The sequence below is a fragment of the Phoenix dactylifera genome, chromosome 6, assembly GCF_009389715.1.
Source record: "Phoenix dactylifera cultivar Barhee BC4 chromosome 6, palm_55x_up_171113_PBpolish2nd_filt_p, whole genome shotgun sequence".
NCBI lineage: Eukaryota > Viridiplantae > Streptophyta > Magnoliopsida > Arecales > Arecaceae > Phoenix > Phoenix dactylifera.
Window position 1 is genome coordinate 13,448,583 of NC_052397.1, and position 12,695 is coordinate 13,461,277.

A 12,695-nucleotide genomic window follows, 5' to 3' on the forward strand; every position below is an offset into this window, starting at 1 on the left:
TGCACGTTTATTTGATCTTGAGTACATCATCTTTTCTTGTTGGCATATTCTTCTTCCTTTTTTTTCCCACCTTCTTATGACAAAGAACACCCTAATAACTATGCTCATTCTGTACCCTGTAGTGGTTGGGGTTGGAGCAAAAAAGCACAGTGTCATGAATTCGAAGCCTAGGGATATGGTTGAGGTGATGAGCATAAAGTTGCTGAACTAAAACTGGACAACCATGTTCAGTCAGATATTCAACTTCAAAGCTCACCTCGGTGGAGCTTGTCTCCTTTGCTCCCCCCCCAAAAAAAAACAGATAATCTCTCAGTGGAGCTTTTCTCCTATTCTCAAAAGTAAAAAAAAAAGAAGAAGCAAAGCTCCATTTCTTCTTCTTCTTCCAGTACCTAAATGTGCAAGGGGGGGAGTTAAAACGTATACCTCTTTGATGGAGATGGTTTTGAGGAAAAAAGGTTGCTTGAAGATGATCTTCTATGCAATAACCATCAATACCAAGTAAAAGTAAAGTAGTCACTATAAAGCGTCGCTATTTCATTCATAAACTCAAAACACTGATCATGACGTTCAAGGACTATTCCCAAGGCCTTCACTCAAAAAAAGAAAAAAAAGTACTATTCTTAAGGCAACCATGAACATTATATAATAGATCGTGTTTGCTAAACAAGAGTTTAAATCATGTCGACACGTAAACTGCATACTGCCTATAGCACTGAGAACAAGGTTCTTTTTGTACCTTAAAAGTGAAATGATGGTGAAGAAATTTCAAGGATTTTTGTTCCCTGAACGACTAAATTTTTGACCAAATTATGGCTAAAAAACAGACACGAGTTTCATTGAGCTGAAGTAAACATTATTTATTTTTATGAGGGCGGTACAACAGAATTAACTAAGGGTCCATCGGGCTGACAACCTGATGAATTGACTGCAACCGCAGTGCCCTAGTCATCTTCTGGGATATTTTGTCTTTTGAAATCCAATTACTTAACCCGTTCAAAATATTTTTTTCCAGATTCTCGAGCACCATTTTAGGAACCTTAGCCAATGTTAAAAATTCTGAGCAATGTTAAGCAATCAACTTGTTGATATGATTTAATGGATGGATATTTATACTTGGATGTATGTTTTTCTGATCATGGATATGTTAATCATAATTCTTTAGGTCAACTTAGTATGTTTATTTCATTCTCTAGAGTTTTGTTTTGTTGGAGATCATCGTAAACTATCAAAAGTTGGCGATAGGCGATTCTCTAAAGATCTTGATGATATATTCACGATTATGATTATTATTATAGATTCAACAAATTCTTTTCTGCAATTCAATTGATCTTTCTACTTCTTTAATTTCTTCTACTCAGCTTATTTTTTATCAGCATATCTATGAAAAGCAACATCCAATACTATTTTATGCCATATGAGTTGGACGTAAATACGAAAAATTCAAATAGGGATTTATCTTGGAACTACATCTTGGTGGACGGAAACTTTATAAAATTGTGTAAGGTAGAACATATTCAAACAGTAATTTTTCTTCAATGACTGATGGAATTATAAAGGCTTGGTTTGGGCCTGATCCACTCGATCAGCCCAACCAGAGGCCTGGCCCATGAAGTGGCCGAGCACCTGAGAGTTTTCTTCTCTTTCAGCAACTACGAGTAGGAGTTGGAGTCCTAGGGTCACCAGAACCCTAGGACTCCTTTATAAAGGGAGAGTTCTCTCCCTCTAGAGCTCTCCATCCTGAGCAATCATCTTCTTTTCCTCTCCTTCCTCCTTCTCCTGTTGAGTTTGCAGTTGCCCGTCTTGATGCTCGCTAGAAATTAGGGTTGCTGGCGCCTCTTCAGAGCCAAGATAAGGTCTCTGTCTCCTTCTTTGTTCTTTCTTTTTCCAGTCGACCCAGCAATGGACGAATTTCGGCGAAAGATCGTTAAAAAATCCCCTATTTTTTTCTCTTGTGTTGGTCACCGTCGGCTGTCGTTCTCTCACTGTCGTGCCATTAGTCCTTGGCCACAGCCGCCAGTCCTCCGACTGAAGCTGCTGTCAGGCTAGAGGCCCTTCTTGCCCTCCCTTGTTTCTTAGTGGGGCTAGCTCACACCCCCCTGCTTTGTTCCACGAAGAAAAGAGAGGAGAGCGGTATATAAGAGAAAAAGACAAAAAAAAAGAAAGGAAAAGTTAGAAAAAAAAAGAAGAAGAGGAAAGAACCTATCTCTCTCTTGTTTCTTCTCTTTCTATCTTCTCTCTCTTCTTTTTGTTACTCTCTCTAGGAGATCTATGGATCCTAGTATAGGGTCTTGTCAACCTAATCTATAAATTTGAGTTGACTTTGCAAAGGATCCTGATCTGCCCTGGTGCGCGGGCCACCTACGGACCGATTACCCCAATCCTGTCAAGTGTCTATAGAACCCACTGATGATGAACTTTGTTGAATGACCTAAGACTTGGTCTAGTCCATACCCCATGATTCATTAATCGCGAGTTGCTAAAACTTGACCTGCCCGGAGCCGCCAAACACCGTCATCCGACCAACCATCTTCTTTCTTAATTCTTTTAATTCGATCATTGAATAGAAATTAATTTTGCTTTTAATATTTTTTAATAGGATTAACTCATTTGCCTAATGAAGTTTAACAGTCTAAAGCAGAAGAAATAATTACATCTTACACTCTTTATTATCTTTCAAATGATTATATTTTTTATGCATAAAATTTGCTTATGAAAATATCATGCTTTTCTTAAAATTATGGATTAGCATATATGTTACGAAAATCATACTTTATTATAAAAATAGTTTCATGAATATTTTAATAAAAATAGGTTTGTTTGTAAGATATGAATCTAGTCATACCATTTAGTATTTTTCATCTATTTATGTATATGTTTTAAAAAAAAAGATATAAATTTTCTAAAGGCTCTCAGATAAATATATATGATTCATAGAAATGGGGGCTAATCGATATCCTGAAGATAGCATCTACCGAAAAGGGCCCTCCGCCAATGGGTTAAAGTTGATAACGGATACAAACTGTGATATCTTGTCGATTATTTATACGGGCTCTGTCACGGATATAAAGTGACTATAGCACGAGCATCCGTGAGTAATATTTTGAACTATGATATGACTAAATAGCAGAAGAATGATTTATAAATATATTTGCAAAAGAAACTTGGAACTATGTTTATGAAATATGAATGATTTATGCATGCATGATTGGCTTTATGACTTGTTTTAATATATTATACTATGAAATGTTTTATTTTTTAATATCTATTATTTTTTCTAAAATAATGCATCGATATAAAAAAACTTATGCTTGATCCGATGAGACAGTGTAAGATTTACTTACTAAATTGTGTCGCTCATATATCTCTATTTTTATTTTTTTCTCTTTAGATGAATAGGGTTAGTAGGGACGAAGGATAGTCCAGACTTGCAATTCATGCTAGCAAATGATGTATATAGCAGAACTTTAGTTCTTCGTTTGGTTATGAATTTGTAGTTTAGTAATTTTCCAAAATTTTGAGGATTATAGTTTGGTATTTATGTTTGGATTTAGATAGTCAAAACCAATATTGGTTGCATTTTATGGATCATGAATTGGACTTTTATTTATTATATTTTGTTTGAGATGGCTTTGAGAGCTAAATGTAATGCTGACTTTATATTATCGTGGGTTGTATCCTTTGGTAGTATGGTCGTGTTATGTCCTGAATTTGGAGCATGATATTTTATAGTATCAAAGCAACAGATTTGATCATGGGTAAAACTTAAAATTTAGCAATGGATAGTTAGGTCTCAGTTAGTTTAGTTCCACATAGTTGAATAGGGAAAGATAGATTTTCTCAATTTTACTGTTGCTCAATAATGGAAATTTGATTAATATTAGTATTTTAATAAGTGACAATAAGCAATAGAGAAGAGAGTTTTAGCAAATTTTGCTGTCAGAAAAAGAAGAGCAAGAGTAGCCGCAAGAGAAGTGCTAAGTAGCTAGTTGACAAGCTCCAATTGCGACAGCCACTTGGGCAGACACTGCTGGAGCATGCCAGGTGGTGGCTCGGCTCCTTTAGCAGTAACAGCAGATGCAAGCCGCTCCTCGACCTACACCATCTCTGGAGTCTTATTACGAAAGATTCAGGAAGCTCAACCCGCCGATGTTCGAGGGTGGAGCTGATCCTCTGACCACTTTGAACTGAACTCAGAAGATGGAGAAGATGTTCAATGTACTACAGTATCCCGATGATGTAAAGGTTAGGATGGCCATACCGATGCTGAGGGGAAATACTGAGCTTTGGTGGACTGCTATAAAAGCTCCTAATGAGAATGAGGATGACCAGCTGAAGCAGGAGGAGTTCAAAAAAATATTTTATAATCAATATTTCTTTGAGTTAGTAAAATTAGTAAGAGAGAGTGAGTTCTTAGCTTTGAGGCAGAATGACCTTCTAAGATAGGATATTTTGTGTTTTGAAATCCAATTATTTAACTCGTTCAAAATATTTTTTCCAGATTTGCAAGCATCATTTTAGGAACCTTGGTCGATGTTAAAAATTCTGAGCGATGTTAAGCAATCAACTTGTTGATATGATTTAATGGATTGTTATTTATACTTGTTTGTATGTTTTTCTGATCATGCTTGCATTAATCATAGTTCTCTAGGTCAACTTAGTACTTTTATTCCATTCTCTGGAGTTTTGTTTTGTTGGAGATCATCATAAACTATCAAAAGTTAGGCGATGGTTGATTTTCTGAAGATTTTGATGATATATTCACGATTATGATTATTATTATTATAGATTCAACAAATTCTTTTCTGCAATTCAATTGATCTTTCTGCTTCTTTAATTTCTTCTACTGTCAGCTTATTTTTTTATCAACATATCTGTGAAAAGCAACAGCCAATACTATTTTATGCCATCTGGAATGAGTTGGATGCAAACACGAAAAGTTCAAGAAGGGATTTATCTTGGACCTACATCATGGTGGACGGAAACTTTATAAAATTGTGAAGGTGGAACAAAATTCATCAAACAGTGATTTGTCTTCAACGACTGATGTAATCAATGTTGAAATTATATTGAAATAATAGTTAATCACTGATGAACCGAATAACTTTGGAAGATGTTGAAGATATGTGATAAAAATGTTGGGAAACAATTAAATTATGACCTTCTACCTCATTTGGAAAAAGTGGCCAAGTTAGTAGATCGGCTTTGATCATCAAATTTTGCTCTCTTCAAGCATGCTTACATTAATACTAGTCATCTAGGTTGGCTGATTCTTATAATGGTTAGCCACCAAAGCAGGATATGTGAGTGAAGCCTAATATCGTCTTTTCTTCACGAAGAAATTCATAATATATTTGCCTACAACTTTGCATTCCTTAGATGACAATTAAAGTCTCCAGGATGATCAGAAATTTCAAACATTTGGGAAAGCTAAATTGGTTCTACAAAAACCTACAACGGCCAGGGAAGAAACAGGAATTTTACTTGACAAATCTCCAATAAAATGTGTTAGAGAGAGATGTAAGAAAATATAAAATAATAAATAAATCTACTTCATTCTATCAACTTAAGCTTTTGGGAGAAGTGGTGATTTCAACATGGTATTAGAGAAGAGGTACTGAGTCCCGCACTCTTTAACCTCATTATTAAAAATTTCACATCTTGAGCTCACCTAAGAAAGTCCGGCCCACGTGTGAAGGGGAGTGGTGATTTCAACAAGAGAAAAAGCAAGCAACCAGCAGATTGTAAGCATGTTAACTATTTCTTGGTCACCATTTACTCATTAGGAGCCATCCAAGAAGAAATTAGGGGTAAGCAATCCATTAGTAACAGCAAATGAGTGTAAGATTTTGTCTTGGCTGAACCAAATGCGAAAAAGGAAAAAAAGGAAAAGGACAGATTGCAGTGGATCTTTCAAAACCGATCATGTGAGAAATCTAGAGAAGTTTAATCCTTTAAAAGAAGAGATCTTATATCCAGGAAAGGAACCAAGTTGCAGAGAACTTTGCATACTTTGTCACAGATCTAGTACTTAACGCATCTGGAAGGATAATTCGCAAGAGATTCGAGAAAATACTTTTGAAAACCTTAGCAAAATATCATAAAATGATGGTGTAAGAGGCCCCTTGAAGTATGTTATTCCTGAAAAAGAAAAGTGGAACAGGAATAGTTATTCTTCTTCCTCTTTGGCTAAAATATCTCGAATAACTCTAGGCTGGGTGACGTTACTGTCCTTGGGAAAAAAGAGTCAGGAATAAATGAGGGCTTTATGCTACAAATTTATTTATACCAGTCTTTCATCAGAATAGTTATTGGAAATTTAGCAGGTTTGACTGGTATGACTATTCCTCTCTTATTATTATTCTTTTCCCTAAAAAGCTGCTTGGCGGGCAAGAAGCGTGTTCCAAGCCTTAATAAAGAATATTGTGTATTTCTAGAGAAAAAAATAAAGAACACTGAGTGTGTACTGGGAAACAAATAAAAGATTATATGGGAAGAATATTGATTTTTGAGTTTCATGAAATCAGGCAATGGGAGTGAAGAGATTTGAGGCAGATAGATTATATGGGAAGAATAATTTATCACGAACTATTTGGTTTAGCATCATTATATTGTTTGCTATCATATGTAAGAAATATTCACTTAAGTATGTCATTGAACAAGAGTTGTAAATGTTTTATGGAGCTGGAAAGAATGTTTCAGAGTTCACACTAATGGCTCAAGTGTTCCCCCTGCGAGCTGACAGGATCTGGGCGGAGCTCTCTGGATTCCGAGCATGCCGGGTATATTGCGAGGGTACTCGACCGGCAGATTTCATCTAGGAGACATCTTGCCGGAAAAAATGATATAGTTTTCTAGTTCTTCTTTTTTAGCAGCGACGTACTTTACGGTGGATTCCATGCATCATGGACGTGCTCCTCATCGATGCATACTCTTTTTGTTTAAGCAACTTGTTTGTAGCTATAGTGGAATGTAACTTTCGGCATGGCTAACTATCAAAGATAACTTACCACATGATGGAGTTGAATTTTTTCTTGTTTCCATGGCCAAGACCGATGCTTTTCCTTCATACGGTTATCTTAGCATGGGCAATGTACATGATTGATTCAATAAGGAGGAGCATCAGAAAGACAGTTGCTGGGATTCCAAAAATTAAGATAAAATACGACAGTATAGATAATTATACTTTCCATTTTACTTTGCATACCCTTTGAAAGTTCCCCTTGGCTTTATGTGATCTTGCTAGAAAAGATCTGGATTTTATATGATAATTTACACCTACAGAAGCATTTGCTTCATGTGTAGTCTGACAATGGAAATGCTTAACTACAGCAATCCTAAGAATGACAGAAAAGCAGATGACAGCATGTATTGCGCTTAGGTTAATCACCACATTAAAACATTAGCACCTATCTATGGTCCCTGATCAAGTAATTTTCAGAAACAAGTTATAGCAGTTACACAATAACATCCTTGCTCAAACCTTTCGCTTCTTCAAGCATTAGATGTCACAAAAGATTGATTGATGTTCACACCAGCATAAACCATGACATCTACCGTCTGCGTAGCTGGATCAGGGTCACCGATGTTCAGCTCCCTTGCTAACAATCATACTGCCATGTTTTTCGAAGTGTAATGCTGAAAAAATTGGGATAGTAAAACACAAACAATCTATGCGATTGTTTAGCATTGAACAGATAAACATCACCAGCTACCTTAAAGTAAACAAATTTCACGCGTATCAGAGCGATCGCATTCAAAAGAGTGATAGCACTGCCTCAACTTCTATGGCACGAAATCTATTCAGAAAGGAGCATGTATCACTACCCGCATTCATATCCATGCCGCTTAGAAACTGATCCTGCAGTAGTTACTAAAAGCCTAGCCAAAGTGATTGAGATTTTGACTGTGCAAATGCCTACTATTCTTGCAGTAATTTAAAGAAAGGACCACATAAAAGTTCTAAGGAAGAACAATATCAATTGCCAATTTTTTCATAATTCAGTTCGTTACATAATTTGCCAAACCATGAAGTTTACCAGGTGAACACATAAGCAGATAACATTGATAACTTATAGCAATAAAGATTTTCTTTGGAACTGTGACAGCTTCATAAATCCGGTCCTCAAAGGAAAGTAACATATTCAGCGATACTGTATCCACAAAAAGAAAAAAGGAGATGAAATGGAGGTCAGTTCTCTGATCAAACAAGTGCATCTTAGCACACTACTACATTAGACATTTGCAGGGGAAAAAGAAGAGCAGAAAAGCAATAATGGAGGAGCTAGATGTGATTATAATGCCCCAAACACCAACGGTCCACAATTGATTAGCAAATCTGGAGAATGTAACTAAGACTATATTATAATTTCTTGGTTCTTCAAATATATATTTCACTAAAAACATAGTCAAAAGTATAATCTGAAAGCATGATGGTGCAGGAGGGAAAAAATCTCAAACAAAAGGATAGTACCATATTATTAATGACATTCCATTCCAGGCAAGTGCCTATTGACAAGGATTCCATTGGATTAACCATGCTATCTCGAGGACCCGCAAACTAAGGCCAAATTAATAATTTTTCGCTTTAGGCACCCAAAAGAATGCAATGCTCCAAGTATAAATAACAAACTCATATGATTTCAAAACATAACAAAAGAGCATTTTTTTTTTCTTGGCCAGACCACTAAAAAGTATGGACCAAATTTTGAAGTTACCTTAACCATCAGATAACACAGTGGTACTTTCTCAATAATATAGAATTAATGGATAATGTCCTAGCACATATGCCCCACAGAAAGAAGGAATGGCTAAAATAACTATAACAGAAATCTTACTTTTTACGAGACCACATAAATTCAATGATACATTACTAAGCAAACATCAATTTGGTTCACTAAAGAATATTAGTTTTGGATGATCAAGTTATAATCTCAATTCCCTAGTTCTAATGCTAAAAAATAATTTGAAATTAAGAAGCAGATGTGTATTTCAAACAGGAAAGCACAACCTGTAGTCTACTAGATCCAAAGTACCAAGTCAGAAAAGTATCTAAAAAAGTTTACAATTATTTGTGTAAAATTAAATTACAAAGATATGAAAAATTGAAACTATGTTTAATTCTTTCTGTAAAACTAACCACCACCATCTCCATCCCATCTCAGCCTGCATCCCCAAAAGACTCATTTTTATTTCATCAACGCCATTTCTCTCTTTGTGCCAACAAATCGACAGCACATTGTCTGGTCAGACCAAGCTAGGCTTGGACCCAGGTTTTAAAAGTTAGGTTCGGTTCAAGCTACAGAAGTTAGGCCTGAGTCTAGGCTGAGAAGGGCTTGTGCTAGCACGTTTGTCCTTGATGTCTATTCATATCAGCTAAACCTAGCATAGCCCAACAAATTCTCATACATTGACCTTTGACCCAAACCACTTGTTAGGTTCATTAGACTAAAGAAGAAAAAGGAAAACAGAATGAAAAGGGAGACAGAGAAAAGGAAGGCACTAAGGGCCACTGGACGCCATAGCTGGGCAAACGTGAGCTGTAGAGCAATAGTCATGTGGTGATCAATGGTGGGGACACTTGACAATGGCAAGGTGATATCAGGGTCAGATTGTGGTGCATCTCTAGAGGATGGTCTGATGCATCTCAAAAGGGAAGTTCGGAAGCAGCAATCACATTGACGAGGCCAGGTGATGGTGTCAATGATACTTGGGCAAGCCATGATTATGAGGAGAAAGGAATAGAGGAGAGGGGAGACAAAAGGGCAGAATCTAAATCCAAGCAGCTTAAGGCCCTAAACAATTTGCCTACTCCTAGTAATCTAGATTAAATTGATACTCAACAAAGCACAATAGATTACCCAAAAAATGTGAGAATAAACAGATGCATATAACTTCACATCAGTTAATCTCCTAGGGAATCATATCTATCCCAAAGCCCCTGCAGAATAAGGTATTTGAAGGAACAACATGAGAGAAGCATTTACCTTAATAAAGCCAATTTCTTTGGCATTGCTGCGGAAGCACTGTCTGCAGCACATCAATCCATATTTTCGGATCAGTCCATGAGGGTTCCCACAAACCCGGCTGCAACAAACAAACAGTATACAACACAAAGACTAATAAAATCATAAGCTTACAAGACAGTATAGCATTTAGCAAGAGGAGCAACATTTAGAACTTTCAATAAAATACATATAAAACAATAGAATAGGCAGTCAAATCAAAACAACAGTTTCCGTTCTTAAAGTTATTCACTTTATTCTTCATTCTTGTTTGTTACTGGGTTTTCAGTACAGGTGTACTAATGAATGCCAAAACGATGCATCACACAAGTGAATCAACTTTTGTTTAGAAAACAAACTCCTGTAATGCTGTTGATATGGGTGTGGAAGCTTCAGAGGGAGAAAAACCAACTTTATAGAGACGGGGATGAAGCAAAATTCACATTAGTGAATCATTTCTCGAATTGTAGCAAAGCCAAAAAAAAAGGCTTATGGTGTTCAAAAAATGTTTTAAGTGATCAAATTGAAGAGTTCAAAGTTCAAAATTCTCCTAGGTGCAAAATTTAATCACCTTCAGACAGTTAGAAATTGAAAGCAGGACTTAGTGATTCAGCAACAATAAAACTTCCAACTAATATTTGATAAATTCCGAGTTTAGACATACACTTTGAAATCAGTAAGCAAAATAATAATTCATAAAATTCGCCTGAATAGAAAAGGAACACAACGCAACCACAACAGGAAAATTGATAAAAAAGGATCCCTAATTTCCCGATCCCCCTAATCAGAAGAACGAACTAACATATCACCCTAAAGGCCCGAACTTTGTCGATAAAATAACCAAACATCAAATCTTCGAGAAAGGTAACATTAAATATCGCAAATCCTTCATAATCAAAAAAGAGAAAATCGCAAATCATTGTTAAAGACTCATCTCATCTCAAATTTAAAGATTTTTGAGGTTTTTACTGGATTTTGGGGAAAAAAAACTAATTTTGGGAAAGATAGAGACGGAGAAGTGGAATCGCTTACCAAGCTCGAGATCCAGGGCCGTAGTTCTTGGGATGGGAATTCCAGACATTAGAATGCCCCATCTCTCTCGCGCCGCTAGCTCTCGGATCCCACGCCAACGGCGAACCCTGCTCCTGGACCTTTGGAATGGAAGTGCCGTCAAAGCTGGGACCTTTATTTTGACCAAAAAAAAAATGCTGTGACCTTTATAGCACTCTCGAAACCCTAACTATCGCTGGCCGAAGAAGACCTCCTAAAGTTGGAAACTTTTCTTCATGATCTCATCTAATCAAAAGCAGGGTTTACTTGATGGACGGCGATAGACTTGCGCCTCCATGCACCAAAAGATTAATCTATTTATACTGGGTGCAATTATATTATACAAGGGACGTAAAGAAAGGTGTTTACATCCATTATCCAATTAGCTATTTACAAGTAAAACTAAAAATTGAAACTGTTAGATTCGATTTAGAAAGTTTAAAATATTTATCTACAAAAGGTCATATATTTTAAAAATTCCTAAACTATGCATTGAGTAGTTCCAAGTAGATAGATATAATAGAACGATACGGTGCATCGACTTAGGGGTAGATATTTAAGTTATCAAAAAAAAAAAATTCAGGATAACTTGGAATCTCTAAAGTATATAACTTTTTATAAGTAGATATTTTAGATCTTCTAGATTACATCCGATAGTTTATATTTTTATCTTTCAATGACTAATGTTGAATTTAGCAGTGGGTACAAAGTTTTTCATTGCATCTTATATATATAGTATAATCTTACCCATATATTTACACTTTTTTTATTTTTCTAACAAAGATTAGAGTTATGCCCACCTTTATTTGTAATATCTATGGTACTATTAAGAATAACTAGCTACAATGCAAATACATGTGCCTAATAAAGATTTTAAATATATGATAAGTTTTAAAAACATTTAAACATAGTTTAGGTGCTAATATTTCTTAAATATTTCTAATAAAGATTTTTAATATCTTTAGCACTATTTAAAATGTATTTACTATTTTATGTGTTTAATCTAGACAAGTTTTTAAGTTTTGCCAGCACTAATAAGTCATTGCCCACGTGTAGACATTGGAGAATAAGGCTTTTTTTACTCGTAGTGAGCATCATATACATGTGCAACATTCGTAGGGCATACATAAGATGAGCATTCCCTATGTATGGTATGGATAAGTGCAGTATATATATCACACATCACACATGCAATCTCTCTTATCACCGTTCGCATGGTTGCACTCCCTAGGTTGCCACTTATGCATGGTGAAGCAAATCACTTCCTCCTTCTAGAAGTTTAGCATGGTTTAAGTTTTAAAGGAGAAATTTAATTAGGATTATTATAAGAATTGAAAACTAGGAAAATGAATACATAGTGTTGAGATCAAGATGAGATTTTTTAATTTTGTCTTAGTTCAAATTTATTTACCCTTCCTTTTGCTTCAAACGTATCTCAGATGCTCTCCAAGATGCCCTGCACTCTATGGAAATCAGCAAAACAGTAAGGGATATTTACCAAGAGAGATATTGTGTATATAACAATATGAATCCTTTTGCCTTCTTGCAATCCACTCATTTAAAAAATCTCGCTTATACCTTGGCTTAACTTTGCCTTTCCATTTTCACTAAAGTTTTATATTTTAAAATTTATTATCATCATAT

The 12,695-nt window shown here is 35.6% G+C and overlaps 1 protein-coding gene across 1 annotated transcript; it reads right to left on the bottom strand.

Moving 5' to 3' along the window:
• Positions 1-7,951: 7,951 nt before the first annotated feature.
• LOC108511217 (40S ribosomal protein S29) lies at positions 7,952-11,294 on the bottom strand. The gene is made up of 3 exons (XM_017842302.3): positions 11,034-11,294; positions 9,984-10,083; positions 7,952-8,150 (listed from the first exon to the last, which is right to left on the bottom strand). Exons 1-3 carry the CDS (start codon positions 11,093-11,095, stop codon positions 8,142-8,144), a joined length of 171 nt encoding a protein of 56 aa, XP_017697791.1. The 5' UTR covers positions 11,096-11,294; the 3' UTR covers positions 7,952-8,141.
• Between the last annotated feature and the right edge of the window lie 1,401 nt (positions 11,295-12,695).